Source organism: Myodes glareolus, chromosome 21 (assembly GCF_982192425.1).
Source record: "Myodes glareolus chromosome 21, mMyoGla1.1, whole genome shotgun sequence".
Taxonomy (NCBI): domain Eukaryota; kingdom Metazoa; phylum Chordata; class Mammalia; order Rodentia; family Cricetidae; genus Myodes; species Myodes glareolus.
This window is the reverse complement of record NC_142046.1, coordinates 64,130,371-64,150,621: the sequence shown is the minus strand read 5'-3', so window position 1 is coordinate 64,150,621 and position 20,251 is coordinate 64,130,371. Positions and strand designations below refer to the sequence as shown.

General features: G+C 46.9%; 3 protein-coding genes across 4 annotated transcripts; 2 read left to right on the top strand and 1 right to left on the bottom strand.

Annotated features, from left to right (window-relative positions):
* The first annotated feature begins 286 nt into the window (after nucleotides 1-286).
* Tmx2 (thioredoxin related transmembrane protein 2) lies at nucleotides 287-7,675 on the top strand. 2 transcript variants are annotated; one of them, XM_048425662.3, is made up of 8 exons: nucleotides 293-519; nucleotides 3,104-3,164; nucleotides 3,404-3,517; nucleotides 3,844-3,920; nucleotides 5,630-5,736; nucleotides 5,875-5,940; nucleotides 6,026-6,155; nucleotides 6,643-7,675. In XM_048425662.3, exons 1-8 carry the CDS (start codon nucleotides 331-333, stop codon nucleotides 6,787-6,789), a joined length of 891 nt encoding a protein of 296 aa, XP_048281619.3. In that variant the 5' UTR covers nucleotides 293-330; the 3' UTR covers nucleotides 6,790-7,675. The 2 variants fall into 2 exon arrangements, with proteins under 2 accessions (XP_048281621.3, XP_048281619.3); XM_048425664.3 differs by lacking the exon at nucleotides 6,643-7,675 and having other exon boundaries at nucleotides 287-519; nucleotides 5,875-5,929; nucleotides 6,026-6,150.
* Nucleotides 7,676-7,804: 129 nt separating this feature from the next.
* On the top strand, nucleotides 7,805-9,709 carry Selenoh (selenoprotein H). Its single transcript, XM_048425667.3, has 4 exons — nucleotides 7,805-8,599; nucleotides 8,700-8,845; nucleotides 8,963-9,092; nucleotides 9,544-9,709. The coding sequence occupies exons 1-3, from the start codon at nucleotides 8,502-8,504 to the stop codon at nucleotides 9,061-9,063; spliced, it is 345 nt and encodes a 114-aa protein (XP_048281624.1). The 5' UTR covers nucleotides 7,805-8,501; the 3' UTR covers nucleotides 9,064-9,092; nucleotides 9,544-9,709.
* Nucleotides 9,710-10,014: 305 nt separating this feature from the next.
* Btbd18 (BTB domain containing 18) lies at nucleotides 10,015-19,487 on the bottom strand. The gene is made up of 4 exons (XM_048426230.3): nucleotides 19,231-19,487; nucleotides 18,849-18,933; nucleotides 17,458-17,627; nucleotides 10,015-12,804 (listed from the first exon to the last, which is right to left on the bottom strand). The coding sequence occupies exons 3-4, from the start codon at nucleotides 17,579-17,581 to the stop codon at nucleotides 10,745-10,747; spliced, it is 2,184 nt and encodes a 727-aa protein (XP_048282187.3). The 5' UTR covers nucleotides 17,582-17,627; nucleotides 18,849-18,933; nucleotides 19,231-19,487; the 3' UTR covers nucleotides 10,015-10,744.
* Between the last annotated feature and the right edge of the window lie 764 nt (nucleotides 19,488-20,251).

Sequence of the window (20,251 nt, the reverse complement as noted above, 5' to 3'; positions counted from 1 at the left end):
CCTCGTCCTCTAAGGACTTCCCGTCATTGGATACATTAGGCCCCGCCTATCGACTTCCGGTGACCACTTCCGTCGCTCTAAGACAGGGTTCGGGAGGTGGGTCTCAGTCCTATAGCCAATAAAATGACTCAGGTGGAAAAGCGACAACCCTACAGACCAATAGACTACCTAACTCATTTTCTGGTTTATCGCTGCGCCCAATAAGATATCTACATCCGGGTTCGTAGGCGTTGCCTCTGCTCCACGGCCCAATAGAAGCCTCGCTATCGGGGGGCGGCGGAGGGACTAGCCGGGGGCGGGACGGAGCCGGCGAGGGACCAGGCCGGGAAGATGGCTGTCCTCGCGCCTCTCATCGCCTTGGTGTACTCGGTGCCGCGGCTTTCTCGATGGCTTGCCCGGCCCTATTGCCTACTGTCCGCATTGCTGTCCGCCGCGTTCCTCCTCGTGAGGAAACTGCCGCCGATCTGCAGCGGTCTCCCCACGCAGCGCGAGGATGGCAACCCGTGTGACTTTGACTGGGTGAGCGCCCCCTGCCTCGGTAGCTCCGGAAGCTCCCGACCTTGACCATCCCCGCCCCGGCGGGTGCACGGGAAAGTGTGGGGGCAGATTTCGGGACGTGACCGTCTCATGGACGGAGTGGAGAGCCGAGGCCGTTACGAGTCTTAACCTCCTGGCTTAAGGTGGAAAAACAGAACCCAGGGTTTCCTCCACATATGAACGGTGGTCTTCAGGGATGCCAAGCTTCCTGGGGCGCCGGAGAGGAAGACAGATCAGTAGCAGAAATACCATTCTTCTATCTATCTGTCTATCATCTATCTATCTGTCATCTATCTGTCTGTCTGTCTGTCTGTCTGTCTACCTATCTATTATCTATCTATCGTCTGTCTGTCTCTGTCTATCTATCTGTCTGTCTGTCTAGCTATCCATTTATATCTGTCTATTTGGCAAATTGATCCCAGTGTAGTTAGGCAACTTTCCCAAGGTCACTCAGCACCCAGAAAGTGCTGTCTTACCTTGTTCAATTCTGATAGGCCAGCCGACTTAGGTCGCTAACTCAAAATGACTTAGGTGGAAAAGCAACCGCACGACTGCCCAGGCCACTGTAACTGCACACCCTATCATCTTCAGGGGGATAGAGAAACAGGGAAGGCTACAGAAACACGAGGCGGTGGGGGGGGGGAGCAATAATTTCAGAACAATTAACATTGCTGTGAAGGTTGTGGACATAGAGCTAATATTCCTTTCCTGTACAAATATTTATGTTAGAATGGCAATGGCCCAGATTCATCGCCTGAAAGTATTACTATAACCTTTGTTAGGCTGCGTTTCTTTCTCCAGACACTTCTGGGACTCTCAAACAAGATTATTAACTTTGTTTACACTAAAGATACCATACTTTTGCCAGGCTTTGTGTTGTACCCCATTTGTCCTAGCACTCTGGAGACAGAGGCGGATGGATCTCTGTGAGATTGATGTAGGCTCTTCTGGTCTGTATCACTCATTCCAGGTCAGTCAAGACTACATAGTGAGACCCTGTCTCAAAATGACACCACACCAGATACCCTACTTTCCTCCATCCCTGTGCTCTAGAGTCATACCTTATAAGTTGTAACACTGCCAGGTGGCTCTTAAGAATCACCTTATGAAACTGGGTGATGGTGGCGCATGCCTTTAATCCTGGCACTCAGGGAGCAGAGACAGGTGGACCTCTATAAGTTCAAGGACAACATGGTTTACAGAGCTCCAGGACAGACTCTAAAGCTACAGCAAAATCCTGTCTCAGAAAACAAAACAAAACAAAAAAACACAAGTAAACAAAAAAGAAGACCTTAACTCTTGGGGCTTGATAGATGGCTGAGTGGTTTAGGGCACTAGCTACTCTTGTAGAGGGCTTGGGTGAGGTTCCTCACACCGACATGTTGGGTCACAGCTATCCGTAATCCAGTTCCAGCACTCAAATCTGGTCTGTGAGTACTAGACACACAGTGCACTTATATATGTTCAGGTAAACCACTAATTCACATGAAATAAAGATAATTCTTTAAAAACGAACATATCCACATCAAACTCTCCGTATTGGCCATCTGTGAAACTTTCTTAATGAACTATGAGTCCCAGTTTGGCGTGAGTGGGCTCCTGAAAGCTTCAAGGAGCCAGGCTATGTCAGCAAAAGTAGACCTGTGCCTGTAGTCCTTACTGGCCTGGAACTTGTTCTGTCGACTAAGTCAGGTTTGGGCTTTTGGCATTTCTCCTGCCTCTACCCTCCAGAATGCTGGGTTCACATGTGTGCAGTACTACTTGTGGGCTCACTTTGTGTGTCCTGAAGGTGCAAAACAATAAAAATTTGAGACTCACTGAAAAGAAATTGTAATAAAAATAGTAATTGTAGAAAGTGCAGCATGGTAGTGCACATCTGTAATGTCAGCATCTGGAAGGTGGAGGCACAGAGATCACAAGTTTAAAGTAGACCAACGTAGGGGGCTGGGCGCCCCCCGACCTACAAAACGTTCTCGAAAACAAAACAAAATTAAAAACATATAGCCTAAAGTATATAGCATGATTCTTTCTCAAAACCAAATGATGAAAAGGAATCCAGCCCTTGAGAGCCTGAGGTGGGAGGAGCATAGTGAGTTTGAAACTTCCCTGGACGACACAGTGAGACAGAAGGAAAGAAGGGAAAGAAGTGAGTCTGGCAGGTTATCTAACTTCCACGCGTGTACTGTGGCACGGGTATGCACACACACAAAGAAAATCAGTGGGACATGATGATGTACCCCAATAATCCTGGTGCTTTAGAGGCTGAGGCAGAATTGCCTGGGCTGGGCAAGATAATGAAAGCAAGTCTCAAGGACGGAAAGAGGGAGGGAGGGAAAAGGAAAAAGAGAAAACCCCAAGGTTAGGGATTGGCTCAAAGACACATGCAGTTGCCAAGGGTAGACTCTGAACCTGACTTTTTTGACTTGTTGGTCCCACTACCACCTCAGCCAGCTCCAGTTATCTCTTTATTACCAGCCCAAACTGGATTTCTTGTTTTGTATTTTGCATTCTGCCCTCTGTCCTAGCAGCCTCATTCACCACGTGACTGTCACTGATTGTCTTCCAGAGAGAAGTGGAGATTCTGATGTTCCTCAGTGCCATCGTGATGATGAAGAACCGCAGATCCAGTAAGCCGACCTGCTTTGCACTGCTGGGGGTCAGGACTCAGGCCCTGCAGAAGCTCCCTTTTCGTGGTAGAGGAGAGGAGTGTTACTTAATGAACTAGTTCCACATTCCTTGCCAGGGGCTAGTTTGACCTTGGACTTCTGTATCCTCTCACCCCGTTCCCACTTCTAAGTACCCCAGGAAGAGGGACAAAGAGTGGGAGCCTTGAGCCCAGCCTGACTCTGGTATCTCTCTGTTCCAGTCACCGTGGAGCAGCATGTAGGTAACATCTTCATGTTTAGTAAAGTGGCCAACGCTATTCTTTTCTTCCGCCTGGATATTCGAATGGGTCTACTGTATCTCACACTCTGCATAGGTGAGAAACTGCATTTATTACGTTAAGGTTCTATAATAAATAATTTGGAATAGTAAAGATCTTTGATAAAGTCTTGATTTTGAGAACCAGGTTCTAATCCTTATTTTACTTGTAGATTTTAATTATATGTAGGCAGTAATTATTTACTTGGACAGTACTTTAAGAGGAATATATGCTGGTGATCTATGCAGACGTGTATTCTTTGGTGTCTGAAATACCTAAGTGGGTTTGCAAATCTGTAAAAGACCCCGCATGTTATCTCTAACATGTGTGTTAGTTATCTCTCCGTATGCTATCTCTGACATACATGTTAACTCTGTGTTCAGTGTTCCTGATGACTTGCAAGCCCCCCCTGTACATGGGTCCTGAGTACATCAAGTACTTCAGCGATAAAACCATCGAAGTGAGTATTCTGCTGGTGCGGGATAATTATCTGTATTCTGTCAATCATGTATTTTAATAAAACGCTGATTGGCCAGGCAGGAAGTATAGGCGGGTCAACCAGACAGGAAATAGAGGCGGAGTAATGAGAATAGGATAAGGCTAGGGAGGAGAAAGGTTCCTCAGCCATTCCTGTGCAGACCACCGAAGAGACAGCATGTAACCTACCCAGCTGAAAAAGGTATGGAGCCATTATGGCTAACATAGATGAGAATAATGGGTTAATATAAGTTATAAGAGTTAACAAGAAGCCTGACCTAATGAGCCAATCAGTTTATAACCTGATATAGACTCCGTGTGATTTTCCTTGGGACTTGCTGGCTTGTTGGGGTACTGGGCGGGACAGAAACCCCAACAAGCTGGCCCTCATGTTACATTCTGCTTCTGTTGCTTGACTCCTGCTGTGTGGTGCTGTGCTCGCTATTCAGAAAGATGTTGCCTGAGGACGGCAGTCAGTACCTGGGCTTGGTGGTGCGCATCTGATATGGTGGTAGCTGAGAGGCTGGGGCAGAACTGCCACAGGAACTTTTTCCTGCTTGTTTATTTGCTCGTTTTTGTTTTCAAGACAAGATTTCTCTGTATAGCCTTGACTGTCCTGGAACTCACTCCATAGAGCAGACTGGTCTCTAATGAAGAGATCCTCCTTGCTTTGTCTCCCAGATGCTGGGATTAAAGGTGTATGCCCCCATCACCCAGTGGATTGCTGCAAGTTTCAGGCCAGTATAGGCTCCTAGTGAGTGCCAGGGCAGCCCCAGCTACACAGTAAGATTCTGCCTCAAAGGAAAGGCTGGTAGGCAGGTGAGTTAGCTCATCAGGTGACAGTGTTTGCCACATAAGCCTGACAACCTGAAATGGGTCCCTGGAACCCATTCCCCAGAGTTGACCTCTATAGATGATAGATAGGTAGATAGATAGATGATAGCTAGCTAGCTAGCTGATAGATAGGTAGATAGATAGATGATAGATAGGTAGATAGATAATAGATAGATGACAGATAGATGATAGATAGCTGATAAATAGGTAGATAGATGATAGATAGGTAGATAGATGATAGGTAGAGATAGATAGATAGGTAGATAGGTAGATAGATAATAGATAGATAAACTTTTTTTTTAAGATTTATTTATTTATTTATTTTGTTTGCAGTGTTCTATCTGCATGTGTGCCTGCAGGCCAGAAGAGGGCACCAGATCTCACTATAGATGACTGTGAGCCATCATGTGGTTGCTGGGAATTGAACTCAGGATCTCTGGAAGAACAATCAGCGCTCTTAACCTCTGAGCCATCTCTCCAGCCCCGATAGATAAACTTTTAAAAGAAAAAGTTCAGTGGGTAAAAAGAAGGTCCTTGCTGCCAGACCTCTGTCTTCAGTCTGGAAAGAGAAAACTGTTAAGTGGGCAGTGGCCTATGTGCTTATACCCACATAGTAAATGTAATTAAAAAATTTTTAGGTTATTAAAAAAATTGGCCATTTCGCTTATGGTAGAGTGTGTGCCTCATATGTATGAGGCACTGGATTCAGTCTTTGGTACCAACAAACAAACCTGGAAAGGTTGTCAGGGTACTGGTTCGTTATGGGGAAGGGGAAGCCCAGGTTAAGGCGTTAGCACAGGTCTGAACTCTCTCATGCCCAGCTGTCTCAGCCTCGTCTCTCTTCCCTCTGTGTGGTAGGAGGAGCTGGAGCGGGACAAGAGGGTCACTTGGATCGTGGAGTTCTTCGCCAATTGGTCTAATGATTGTCAGTCATTTGCTCCCATCTACGCTGACCTCTCTCTCAAGTGAGTATGCAGAGTGAAGCGCTGTGCCCTCCTTCCTTTGGTCTAATTTCTCCCTTTCTTACCTAGTTATCTGTATTTCCAGTTTCCTTGATCCATCCCTGTATTTTTCAGCATGTTAAATAGTGTATGTTTTTGCAGGTACAGCTGTCCAGGGCTCAATTTTGGGAAGGTAGATGTTGGACGCTATACTGACGTTAGCACACGGTATGTGGAAGCCTGGGCAGAGGGCGGAGCTGAGACTTCCTTGGAGTGATGTAAGTGATGTGCAAAGTCCTCTCTGGCCTTGTAGGTACAAAGTGAGCACGTCACCCCTCACCAAACAACTCCCTACCCTGATCCTGTTCCAAGGTGGCAAGGAGGTCATGCGGCGGCCGCAGATTGACAAGAAAGGACGAGCTGTCTCATGGACCTTTTCTGAGGTACGTGGACCATGGGCAGTGGCTGGAGAGGGATGTACAGCAGTGAATGGGCTCTATAGTTAGTCTGGGTTCAGTCCTGAATTCTGCCACTTGCCACTGTTTTTGAGGGTGTCGTTCAGTTACTGGATGTCATCTAGTAAATCGCTCAGCAGGCTTGTTAATTTGCTTGCTGCTAATACTGAGGAAAACCATAAATAAAGACGTGCTCTGTGAGGTGCCTGTGGCTCGTAGGCAATTAGGTCCTCATCAGTACACTGGAGGCAGTAACACCTGGCTCATGGGATTGCTTCACAGTTGCATGTGTATACAGACAATATTAACACAAAAATTGATGATAGACACATAAATGCCAAAGAAAAGTTAGGGCAGATTTCTGCCCTCTGGTTTCACTGGTTTCTAGACTGTGCTTAGTTAAATACTTCTTACTCCCCAGCTCTGAACTTTACCTTCCCACCTAGTATCTGATGTTTTCATCACTTTTGCATAGGAGAATGTGATTCGAGAATTCAATCTGAACGAGCTCTACCAACGAGCCAAGAAGCTGTCAAAGGGTGGAGACAGTGTGTCTGAAGAGAAGCCTGTGGCCCCTGCTCCCGCTGCTGTGCCAGATGGGGAAAACAAGAAGGACAAATAGGACCCTGCATTGTTCTTGCTGCCTCTGGATTTCCGGCACCTTTGAGGCCCAATTCCAGCTGTAACCACAATCCTTGCCTGAGGCTGTGGCCGTTTGTTTTCTCCTGTTTGGCTGTGCCTGGGTTGGGGCAGGGTGCCTGCTTCTGGTTTTTAAAGAAGCTTCTAGGGAACCATGAAGCAATGAAGGGCTGTTCTACCCTGGCCAAAGGTTTCTGGAAGGGAGACATGATCTCATAGAGGTAGAAAAGGTTTCCCTCCCAGGTTGGATCAGTGTGTAAACTGCTTTTCAGTGCTTGGAATCACCAGACTGTGGTTTCATTATTCCTCCTAGTGAGCCTGCAAAGCATTGACTAAATTAAACTCTAATATTAGATGTCAGAGTATGAAGCACTAAGAATTCTTCCTCAAGGAGCCGTTCTTCCTTTAGGTCTTTCTGGTTTGATCTGTGTCATTCATAAAACAGTTAAGCGTAAGGGATTGGTGAGATGGCCCAGTGGTTAAGGGCACTGGCTCTTCCAGAGGATTCCTAGCTGCCGCATGGGGGCCTGGACTGTCCGCATCTGTAGTCCAGGGACTCCAACATCACCTCCTGGCCTTGACTGGCCCTGTATGCTTGTGGTGCACGATCACCCATGAAGGCAGAACACCAAAAAGGGGTGTAATTTAATCTTTAAGTGTTGCTCATCCCGATGAAAAACCTTCACCCAGAACTTCCATCATTGGAAATAGAATTGAATGATCCGCCTGTATTGGGAACCGAAAAGAAGGGCAGTGTAAGTTTGAGAGTTTCTTTTGCGTGGTGGGACCAGAAGAAAGCGCCAAGGCTGGACAGCTGTTTTCTCCTACTGTCCACACAGCTTTCCCTAATAAAGGGATTGTTATTTTGATTGGTGTTTCTCCTTTATTAGAGTGGGCAGCTGCAAAGGGACTGCTCCTATTTTTGTTGTTTCTGTTTTTTGAATCTAAGATTGAACATTGAACTCAGGGACTCTAAGCCAAACACACCTCTAGACCTCTAGAGCCTAATTAACTTTTTTTTTTTTTTAAGTTTGTGGGTGAAGGTCTTGATCTATTGGAGGGATTAACCTGGGAATCACCATCCCCTTGATTCACCTAAATACCTGAGAAGTTACCTGAGACTAAAGGCGTCAGCTACTGCGCCTGGGTTATAAATGGGCTGGGGTTCAAAGTCCACTTAGCATAAAAGGCCATACCCTTTGATTTCACCACGTGAGGATATGGATCTCCAAGTTCGGTGCAAGTTAGCAAGTTTCTATAGTCTGTACAAACGGCACGGAAATGCGGTGTAAACTTCACGTGGAATTGGTTCACAGATTCCAGGGTGGACGGTTTAGGTACAGAGAGTCCCTACCCGGAAACGGCGCCAAGCCTGTGTAGTGGTGGTTTTTGTTGTTGTTTTGTCTTTGCTTTTTGTTTTCTCCCGAGTCCCTCAGGCAGGTCCCTTATGCAGCACAGGGTGGTTTGATCCGGACCTCTGCACCGCCCCCACCCCCTTCTGATAGGCAGCGTGGTCGTGCTTGAAGGTCCCGCCTTCAGGTCACGTGGGTGCCTTTACCCGCGCTTCCTTACCCGAGAGGTTTGTACTTGGAAGCTGCGATTTTGGGCTGCAGGTTTGTCATTTGGGTTTGCGTCGCCACCCTATCCTACCAGCGCCCCAGCCCCACATTGCATCTGCCGCCGAAGGTCCCCACCATGGCCCCTAACGGAAGAAAGCGGAAGGCCGCGCCGGCAGAAACTGTGGACAAGCGAGAAAAACTGGCGGAGGGCCCGGCGGTGGTCATTGAGCACTGGTGAGGGACCGGGGAGTCGGGGGGGGAGGGGGCGGGTGGGGAAGCGTATACTCGGGGCCGCTGGGACCACAGGCCCCGTCTGCAATCCCTGTGTCCGCAGCACGAGCTGACGCGTCTACGGGCGCCACGCTGCCGCCCTGAGCCAGGCTCTGCAGCTGGAGGCCCCAGAGCTGCCTGTGCAGGTGAACCCCTCCAAGCCGCGGAGGGGCAGCTTCGAGGTGACGCTGCTGCGCCCGGACAACAGCCGTGAGTGGAGACCGCGGTGGGGTTAGGGGCGGGAAACGAAACCCGAGCACCTGATGACGGAGGGGATGGGATAGTAGTGGGTGCCATCATGATTTAGCTTTATCCGATCCTTCCCAGGTGCTGAACTCTGGACTGGTATAAAGAAGGGCCCGCCACGAAAGCTCAAATTTCCCGAGCCTCAAGAGGTGGTTAAAGAATTGAAGAAGTACCTTTCCTAAGGACGTTGGGCAGGGAGCCCCATGCTGAGGTTTGCATCATGACTCAGGGACGCACATTGGGGTAGACTGTGAAAGTCTTAACCTTACAGCTATCTCACAGGATAGTCACCCATCTTTGGTGACTATTTTAATTCCATGACTTTTGCAAATGTTACTGCTTCGACAGTGTGACATGTTTCTGTAGTGAAGGTCCCTCCAGAATCTTTGCTGTTACTTAGCTTTACCTGCACTTTTCTGGTTTTCGTAGTAGTATGTGTGGTAAGATAGCATCATAATCCCCCCGCAACTCCCTTATTAGCTACATGGACTTATTTTGTCCCTCGTGCTTCATACAGTGCTTTGGCATGTTTTCTGCACTTGCATGTTGAGTGCGCTCTGGATTTTGGGTTTTTGTGTGACTAACCATTGCTGGGACTGTGCATGTCTCTCTTGGTCCTTGTGATTCCTGGATCCTACTCATGTTCCCTTATTTATTTGCAGCTTTCATTCCCTGGAGATGTTGAAGCATTTATGATAGTGCATGGCCAAACTTAAGCTATGTACCTGAAGCCATAGTTTCTTCCTCACCAGAAATGATGGTTCCGTTGTGAGGCAGCCCTTGTAAAAGATATTTGGATTGGTTTAATAAAAGTTAAAGTGTCTGCGAGCATGGGTCAAATTTAGTCTTAAAGGATGGACACAACTAGTTTCGTGGGTTGTTGGTCTTTGTAGTTTTCCTAATGCAAAGTAACTTCTGTGTGGAAATTGTAGGGTCTATAGTAAAACATGTGAAACGCTTATTAAAAAAAAACATGGATGTTGCTGTGTTTGGTGTTGTATGCCTGCAATCTCAGCACCTGGGAGACTGACAGGAAGACTAGAAATTCATGGCCAACCTGGCCTACAAGACCATATTGTTTTTTGTAAAACAAAACAAAACTATAAAAATTTATTTATTTATTATGTATACAGTGTTGTCTGCATATATGCCTGCAGGCCGGAAGAGGGCACCAGATCTCATTACATGGTTGTGAGCCACCATGTAGTTGCCAGAAATTGAACTCAGGACTTCTGGAAGAGCAGACAGTGTTCTTAACCATTGAGCCATCTCTGCATCCCCCAAAGTAAAGTTTTTAAAGTAACTAATTACTTTTAATCTACTTCTTGGTTATGGAGAGAACATCTAGGCCCATCGAGGCTTTTGCTAGGCTTGTCATACTGGCAGTGAGTAAGCAAGCCCCATGGCTGGGCTTCATGGCAGACCTGTGACACCAGCCACAGTGGCTGAGGCAGTTCAGTGCCAGCCTGGGCATTTGAGATCCCACTCATTCTGGTGCTCTATGTAACATAGCTTCATTCTTTCGCATTCTTTAAATAGAACCCAAACAGTGTCCCTGAATTCAGTGACTGTCAGATCTCTTGAACTGTGAAAGGTCTAGTCTTAACTATTCCTATATCTTAACTAGCGTTGGGGACCACAATTATTTTGTCACTGAAAAACGGATTACAAAGAAATAGCTCAGGTTCTTAATTTTCTGTCCATGGTATTGCTATTTATTTAACTTCTGCCTGGAGCACAAACCTGGGAAAGGGAGATCAGTGCTGAGAGAAGGGGACATGTGCTTGCTTTTCTCCCAAGAAAGCCTTCTGCTGATCAACAGTTGTCACCCTCCTAGGAGCTCTGCCCTGCCCTGCCTGTCCACTACGTTAGTATATCAATCTCTGTTTCTGACTCTGAGGAAGGGTCAGGCCAGACAGAGGGAACACCAGGCCCCAGCCTTTCCTCCTCTGTCCAGTTTACCACGTCAATCTCTTCATCTTCTGAACTGCCAGGACATGGGTCCCGCAGTTCAGGGTTAGCAGACACTTCCCTGACTGCCTTGGGTGCAGGATACAATACTTCATCCATGCCTAGGGACAGTTCCAGCCCTGTCTCTGCCCAGTTTGAGCATGGAAGTGAGAGATCCCTGTAAGATCTTTGGGAAGAGTCAGGGGAGTCAAGATGGAGAAGTTTTTCTCCCTGACCATCCAGTGGCTGGGAGCTGGTAATATCAAGGTCTGGAGTCCAAGAGCTTTTCAGTGCAAGTGCCTCTCTGTTCACCTCAGAGGGCATGACAAGGGGGCTAAGAGGCTCAGCTGATTCTGTGTTCTCAGAGGGCATGGCAAGAGGACTAAGCGGCTCAACTGGCTCTTTGTTCTCGACAACCAGTTCCTTTTCCAATCCCGTGAGGTCTCTGGGCCAGAGTTCTATGTCTGGCAAACACCATTCTTCCCCTTCAATCCAATTCTTTCCTGTTTCTGACAGGTGATAACTTGGGGTTCTGCAGCCTTCAGCCCCAGGACTCTCCAGAGATCCTACTGGTGGTTCAACATCTGAGCCACATAGCATGAAGTCCAGAATCTCTTCCAGCTCACTGGTGGCGGCAGCACTTGTAATCCGATACTGCTCAGCTTCACAGGGCTGGCCTAGTAGGGCTGTGTCAAACGTGTAAGGCTCGCTGCAGTCTATGTTCAGCACAGGTTCCTTCCCTATCAGCATTGGGCTGGACCCAAACTCCGACTTCACCACAGGGTGGTCTGGGGAGTGGCTAGCAGAGAACAAAATGTCCTGTAGCCCCGGGCTCTCCGGGGAGTCCTGACACAGCTGTGATCTAGCAGGTATTTCCTGCTCACTGACTGAGGTCAGCAGAGTTACTGAGGGCTCTTCTACATCTGAGGGTCCTGGGACCTGGGGGCTATCTCGGGTGTTTCTGAGGGGAGGCTCCTGCACCACCTCCCAGCAGGTACCATTGACAATCTTCCTCAGCTTTACTCTCCCAACCTGCCCCTCCTCTACAGAGCTGGAGGCGAGGGCTCGGGATTCGGGGCTCTGCTTCTTGCCCCCACCTGTCTTCCTAACATCTGATGGGTCTGGAGTGCTCTCCAGAGAACTGACGTCCCCTGGCTTTTGCTTGTCCGTAGTCTGTGCTGTTCGACTTACATTTCTCTGCCTCCAAAGACGACGGCCAGGAGCTGTGGGCACTGAACTGGGACCACTTAAAACGCCAGAAGGCCTAGATGTACAGACATGGGGTGATGGCTTTGAGCGACTCAGCCTGATCTTGCGGGGCAACAGTTGCTCATCCACAGAAGGGTACAAGGCAGGATGGCAATGCGCTATAGGACCTAGAGCAGGATTACTCTTGTTCTCCTTAGGCCCTTCTCTCTGGCTCGATGGAGATGAGCTTCTTTCTTGAGTCGAGCAAACCCTGGCTTTCTTCTTGAGTAGAAGGGTCTCTGGCAAGCTATCCACAGTTGTTAAGCTGCTCTTTTTGTGAGGCCCCTCTTCTTCCCCTAAGGACTTCAACCTCACTGCTCCAAGAGGACCAGGAGTCTGGGGGGCAGGCAGTGGAGCTCGAGGGCGGCGGCTGGGTGCGACCACCCTGGCAGAGATTGGCGCGGCACTGGGTGGTTGTAAGCACTCCCTGTTTAGTCTTCGGCCCTGGGGAGCCTTTACTAACTTCCCACCCTCTAGCTGAAGGGTTTCCAGCTCGGAGACTCGGAGCTGACGGGCAGCAGAAAGCACATCCTGGGCTTCTTCCTGAGATACTTCCATCTCTGAAGTATACAGGAAATCCACCAGTTTCCTAAGTGTCCTGATCTTTAGGCCTCCCAGTTCCAGTACCACCTTCCGACCCTGAACTGGCCTTTCTCGCTCCAGACGTTCTGTGAAGAAGGGACTACAGGCAGACAGGATACAGCAGTGGGCTGGGACAGCCTCACCTGGGGGGAAAAATACACACTTGTTATACTTTTTTTTTTTGGTCTGTTTTTAGTTCCAATAACTTCCAATAACAAAAATCACTAATTTGAAAATAAAACAAAACAAAAAAACAATGTCATATAATGTAAGGCGATGTGGGATTCCCCTCTGTATGTTATGAATATGTTTTATTGCCATTGGTTAATAAAAAAAAAAAACTGCTTTCAGCCAATGGTTTAACAAAATATAGCCAGGCTAAAGAAAGATATATAGAGAGAGTAGGCAGAGTCGAAGAGATGCCATGTAGCCACTGCAGGAGACAGACACTGGATGTAACCTTACCCGTAGGCTACAACCACATGGCGATACACAGATTAATAAAAACAAGTTAATTTAAGATATAAGAGCTAGCCAAAGAAAGCATGAGCTAATAGGCCAAGCAGTGTTGTAATAATACAGTTTCTGTGTGGTTATTTCGGGTCTGAGCAGCCTCCAACTACAGTAGATGCTTAGAGCTTTAAAGAGACCATATTCTAGGCCAGGTGGTGGTGGCACACGCCTTTAATCCCAGGACTCGGGAGGCAGAAGCAGGCGGGTCTTTGTGAGTTCGAAGCCAGCCTGGTCTACAAGAGCTAGTTCCAGGACAGGCTCCAAAGCTATAGAGGAACCCTGTCTCAAAAAAAAAAAAAAAAAAAAAAAAAAAGAAAAGAAAAATCAGGAAAACAAGAAAAAAACAAACAAACAAAAATATCCAAGTGAGGTTTAGTGGTGCATGCCTATAACCCTCAAAACTTGGAAGGTAGAAACATCAGTGGTTCACAGTCATCCTCAAGGCCAGTATGAGCTATAGGAGTGAAGTGGGAGGTCCTTCTGTATATGTGTTGCTTTTATTGGTTGATGAATAAAGCTGTTTTGGGCAGTGACTTAGCAGAGTACAACCAAGTGGGAAATCCAAACATATATAAAAGGAGTAGGTGTGAGTCAGGGAGATGCCATGTAGCTGCCAAAGGAACCAGATGAGGGAACCTTACAGGTAGGAGATAGCTTCATAGTGATACACAGATGAAAAGAAATGGGTAAATTTACGATCTAAGAACTAGGTAGGAATACACATGAACTATGACCAAAGAGTGCTATAATAATACAGTTCCTGTGTGGTTATTCGGGTCTGGGTGACCGGAAAATGAATGTGAAGTCTCCATTCACATAGGATAAATTATTTGATTTCTTTTCCTTTTGGTTTTTCAAGACGGGGTTTCTCTGTATAGTCCTGACTTTCCTGGAACTCGCTCTATAGACCAGGCTGGCCTTAAACTCAGAGAGAGATCTGTCTGCCTCTGCTCCCAAGTTCTGGGATTAAAGGCGTGAGCTATCACCACCCAGCAAGAAATCTTCAAAAGACCCAACTAAACAAACAAACAAACAAACAAAAATTCTTAAGTGCTTGACATATCTTAAAGCTTTGCAACTATCCCATTAGGGTGTTATGTGCATTTTATAGATTTTCTATGCCCATAAAGCTTGCAATTTGTTTTTCTTTGTTTATTTTCAGATAGGGCCTGGTTATATAGCCCAGGCTTAGCTCAAATCCATGAGCCATTTGACAACAGTGATTAAAGATATACACTATGATATCAGGCTCTGGTCTCCTTTGTGTGTGTGCATGCATGTCTCTGAAGGGGTCATGTTTTCATGCAACTGTGTGCATGTGGAAGTAAAAGGACAACCTCAAGTGTCGGCCCCACCTTTTGCCTTATTGACATAGGGTCTCTCTGCTGTCCTCCATAAGGCCAGGCTAGCTAGTCTACAAGCTTTCAAGGATTTTCATGCCTCTGCCTGCCACCTAAGCAAAGGAGCACTGACATTGGAGGTGCACAGAGCTGTACTGCCTTTACCTGGGGTCTGAGGATTCAAACTCAGGTCTTCACATTTGCATGTTAAATTCATTACCCATAGAGCAATCTCCCTAACCCCTATAGTTCCTTTAAGACAGGGTTTCTGACTGAACTTGGACCTCACCAATTTGGCTAGACTGGCCAACGAACCCCAGGGGTCCTTCTGTTTCCGAATCCCTAGCATTGGAATTACAGGAAGATATCAAGGCACTCAGCTTTTTATATGGGTGCCGACAAGCCAAACTTAGATTCTCATGCTTGAAAGACAAGCACTTTACCAACTGAGCCATCTCCCTAGCTCCTATTTGTGTGTGTGTGTGTGTGTGTGTGATAGTATATACATATAGGTCAGAGGACACCCTGGGATATCTGTCCTCGCTTTTCACTTCCTTTGATACAGGATCTGTTTGTTTCTACCTGCTCTCTACACCAGACCAGCTGTTTCTGAGATTCCAGGGTTCTGTATTTTGCCTCCCATCTCCTTGTATGGGGGCATTCAAGGCAAAGACAGTTGTACTATGTGCTTGGGTTTTAGGGATTTGAGTTCAGGTCCTCATGCTTGCACACCTAGTACTTTTAGCCAATGAGCCATCTTATTTAATTATTTTTAGGCCAAATATCATGTGATCTAGGCTGGCTTAAAATTCCCTATGAAGTAAAATATGAACTGAACTTCTGATCCTGCTTCTACAGGCATGCACCACTACGCCTGGTGTAATCTATTCTGGGGAATTGAACCTATAGCTTCTTGAAACTATACTAAGGCTCTGTCAACTGAGCTATATGCCCAGCTTTTTTAAAAAAATATTTATTTATTGTTTATATAGTTTTCTGCCTGCACATATGCACCATATCTCATTACAGATAGTTGTAAGCCACCATGTGGTTGCTGGGAATTGAATTCAGGACCTCTGGAAGAGTAAGTAGTCAGCGCTCTTAACCTCTGAGCCATCTCTCCAGCCCCAACTTTTTTTTTTTCATATTTATTTATTATGTATACAATATTCTGTCTGTAGGTCAGAAGAGGGCACCAGACCTCATTACAGATGGTTGTGAGCCACCATGTGGTTGCTAGGAATTGAACTCAGGACCTTTGGATGGCTCTTAACCTCTGAGCCATCTCTCCAGTCCCCCAGCCCCAACTTTTTAAAATTTTATATACTTTTATTTTATTTGTATAAATGTTTTGCTTTCAGTGATGCCTGAGTCTAGAAGAGGGCACTAGCTTTCTTGGAACTGGATAACCACTAAGCTGCCAGGTGGGTGCTAGGAATGAAATCAAGGTTCTCTGCAAAACACAAGTATTTTCAACTGATGAGCCATCTCTCCAGTCAACACCTCCTACCCCAGCTTTGTATTGTTTTTGTTGTTTGGATTTTTTGTTTTGCTTTGTGGTTTTTCTCTGTAAATAGCCCTGGCTGTCCTGGAATTATCTCTAGCCTTGAACTCAGAAATTTTCATGCCTCTGTCTCCTGAGTGTTGGGATTACAGGTATGTGCCACCACTGATAGATTATGTTTGTTTGGTTTTTGTTTTGAGACAAGGTCTCAAAAGATGGCTTATCGTGGAAAAGTGCTAGCAGCTGACCATGCTTACAGATTTGAGTTCAGCCCTTAAACCCAGAGGATAAAAGGAGAAAACTGACCTTCACCTAGGGACTGCAGCACACCTCCCAGCTCACAAAATAAACGTGTATATGTGTTTGACTGAGCCTAAGTACACATAGGAGTAGCATGCATGAGTATGACTTACTCTGTTGCCTGAGCTCTCCTTGAATTGGTGATCCTTTAACTTCCTAATTTTACATTTTAAATTCAGATTTATGTATATGAATATTTTGTTCATATGTATCTATATGCACCATGTGTGTCTGTTGCTGACAGGGCATTGGATCCCAAGTTATGACTGGTTGTAAGCTGGTACAAATATCAGCAAATGTTCTTAGCTAATGAGTTCTCTCTCTCTCCCCATTCTAGTTTAATTGTAGGAGGAAAAAGCATAGTAACAGTTTAACTCTGTTTAAAATTTTCCTTATTATTTTACATGCTTTACATGCATGTATATATCTGTGCACAACATGTGTGAGTTACAGACAGTGATAAACTGAAATGTGGGTGCTGGGAACTGACCCATGGTCCTCTGGAAGAGCAGTCAGTGCTCATAGCCATAGCTAGCTTTCCAGTCCCCAACAATTTTCCTTCTAAAAAGAGTTTTAGAGGGACTGGGGATAGAGCTCATTGGGTAGAATGACTGCCTAGCATGCAAAAAAAAAAAAAAAAAAAAAAAAAAAACCCACCCAGGATTGATCCTCAGCTCTACATCATGTTAGGACAGTGATACACTTAGAAGGCAGGAAAATTAGAAGTCCCAGGCCCTTTTCAGCTACATAGAGTTGAGGAAAGCCTAGGCTGAATGAGTCCCTGCCTCAAAAAACAAAACCAAGACTTACCCTAAGCCAGGTGTGGTGGTGAAAGAAAGCCTTTAATCCCTGCCCTGGGGAGGCAGAGGCAACTCCTAGATCCCTGTGAGTTCCAGGCAGCCTGGTCTACATAGTGAGTTCTACAGAGTGACACAGTGAGACCCCACCTTAACAAAATACCACTACCAACATCTCCTCCCAACACTGATTATCCTGGAAACAAAACAACTTTCCACCAAAGAGTTTACAATATTTATAGGCAAGAACATTCTCCTGGTTTCATTATTTACCTCTGTTCTTGGACTCATTTTACCTTGTTCTACAGTGATTTTTCACTTGAACCTAATTTATTTTCTTACCCTCTGCCTGCAGAAGGGCATCACAAAACACACCACTCTGCTGCTGGTGCCGAAGCTGCAGAAAAGCTACCCGGAGGAACCGGGGATTCCTGTAGAGGATTTTGGAACTGGCAGGAGAACACATGTTGTATCTGGTTAATAAATCTTCTAGGTTTTCACGGCTCAGATTCCTGTGGGTGAGATAATATATTTCAGAGGTATAATTAAACCTAATTTATTTTTTGTCTTTGAAATGGTGGAGAAATTTGAGAGACAACAAGTTGAAGAAACATCAGCTGAGAAGTTATGCTAAAGATAATCTCAAGAAAGACTATTACAATAGTGGTTTCAGGCAGAAGCTGCGAGATAAGTCTACATTTGAAACTTGGCTCTGCTCTTAACTAGCCTAGCTGTATAACATCACACAGGTGACCTAACTTCTCAGAGACTCCCTTTTCTTATGCACGAAACAGAAGTAACAGTACTTATCCTGTAACAATCCAGACATGGTGGAGCATGTCTGTGTTCCAGTTCTTGAATGGCAGAGTGTGCGATCAGGAATTGAAGGACATCCATCCTCCCATATATAACTAGTTCAAGGCCAGCCTAGGCTCCGTGAGACCCTGTCTCAAACACAACAAATGTGGGCAATGGTGGTACGTGTGTGTCTGTAACTCAAACAACTGAGTGGAAAAGGTGGGAGGAAAGAGTTTGAGGCCAGCCTGGACTGCACAGAAAGACTTGGACTCAAAATAAAATTCAATACTTCAGCCTTTCTCATTTGTTCCTATAGTGTCAACTATTCACATCATTCCTGGGCACTGTGTCTCAGCACACTTTCAATTTCACACTTGGAAAGACAGTACTGCTGGCTATAAAACTGACTCTGGGAAGCCATGTGCACCTTTCTTTAAACTCACTTCTCACACTAACCAGCAGAGGGTGCACAATCAAGACAAGACAGGATTTGGAAGGCCTTGCATACTTATAAGGTCACTGTAGAAGCCAGGCAGTTGTGGAGCACGCCTTTAATCCCAGCACCTGGTAGGCAGAGACAGGCGAATCTCTTGTGAGTTCGAGGCCAGCCTGGTCTATAAGAACTAGTTCCAGGACAGACACCAAAGCTACAGAGAAACCTTGTCTTGAAAAAAAACGAACCAACAACAACAACAAAAAACACTGTTGATTGATCAAAGTGAACTAGAATGATCTCGTCAGTTTGCAAATATATGGGCTTCGTTAGTTTGGTTAATTGCCTGATTAACATCAGAGCAAACAGGGGTATGCACTTGACCCTCCTTTCCCACCCAAAGAAAATGGATATTCTGACTTAAATTTCTAGATATGCATTTGTGTGTGTGTGTTTGTGTGTGTGTCCCTGCCCACCAGGCCCACTCCCCAGCACCACTTACTGCACGGCTGTGTGTCCTTTTTCTGGTATGATTATGGAATTTTCTCTCAGGTAGCACTGAAGAGTCCAAATAGTTCACGTCAAAACTATCAGGAAAGAAAACAGCGAGTAGGAAAATTAAGAAAGAGAAGCATCAGCTGAGCTCGGTGATCCCAGGTCTGTAATCCCAGCTATTATTCAGGAGGCCAAGCAGGAGTATTATATGCTTCAGACCAGCATTGGCAATTTAGTGAACTCAGTTCTCAAAACAGAATTTTTAAAACGTGAGGCCTTATACCAAGAAGGGATTGGGGGCACAGGGGAGGGGGGCGCGACACTAATTCTCACCCCAGCCAGAGGAAATGTGGATGAACAAGGAAGCTTTCCAAAGTACCAATACCTACCCTTGTCCTCAGACCCAACCTGGAACGGTTCTGCAGTAAATTCGGTCCTGCTGTCCTGTGTTTCCTCTACTCCAGTTGTTTCTAGCCGTGAGGTTGCGCAAAGCAGCCCAGGTGGGCTCACCGTCTCAGCGCTGGTGCTCGCAATCCCGAAACCAAGGAGTGAGGGTTAGGCGGAGGCAACCGTGTCACAGAAGGCCCTGCAAAGCAGATGGCCTCGCACGCCTCAGCCCCGGGGGCCCAACTCCTCTGAAGAGGGATCTCGGGCGCGAGGGTTTCTGGGAATGGAGCATGGAGCCAGTGCAGGCCCGAGGTCAGGGCTGCCCCCCAGGGCCACCGTGGGCTCGGCCCACACGGGTCCTGCAGTCTCCCCGGGTCGCCAGCAGCCACATGCACCGGGCAGTGATGACGGACGAAGGCCTGAGGCCACGCGGCCTGGGCTACACACCGCGCGCTGCCATCCTCGCGCTCTGGTCGGCCAGGCGTCGAGGGCTCCGACGACTTCCTTCCTCCGCCCGGCGCTCCCGACGTGCGCGAAGACGTCATCCCCATTGGACGGCGGCTCCCGGGAGAGCCAATCAGAGGGCGAGAAACACTTTGGCGGGAGCGGAGGCCCGGGGAAGATGGCTGGGCTGCGCACGCGAGAGAGGTAGGGGGTACGGGCGGTGCAGGAGGGCTCCCTCTGGAAGCTGACTCGGCCTGCAGCACAGCGAGACCCCGGCCACGATTTCCAGCTCAATAAGGCGGGCTCCAGGAACGTTGAGGTCCAGTTCTTTGGTCTCCTTGAAAGGCGACAAATAACTTTGGCCCTGCCTACATCGGTCTAGGCCTCATTTGTGTGGGGGGGAGGAAACACGGTATGTGTTTCTGCTTGCAATGTGGCCAATCAAGATAGATATTTTCTAAGACTAGAAAGGTTCGGGGGTGGAGGAGGGACAAAAGATCACCGGACTGGTTTATGACATCCCACCCCCACCCTGGAGGATGTCATTCCAACCCTGAATCTCATAGAACTGGTGACCCA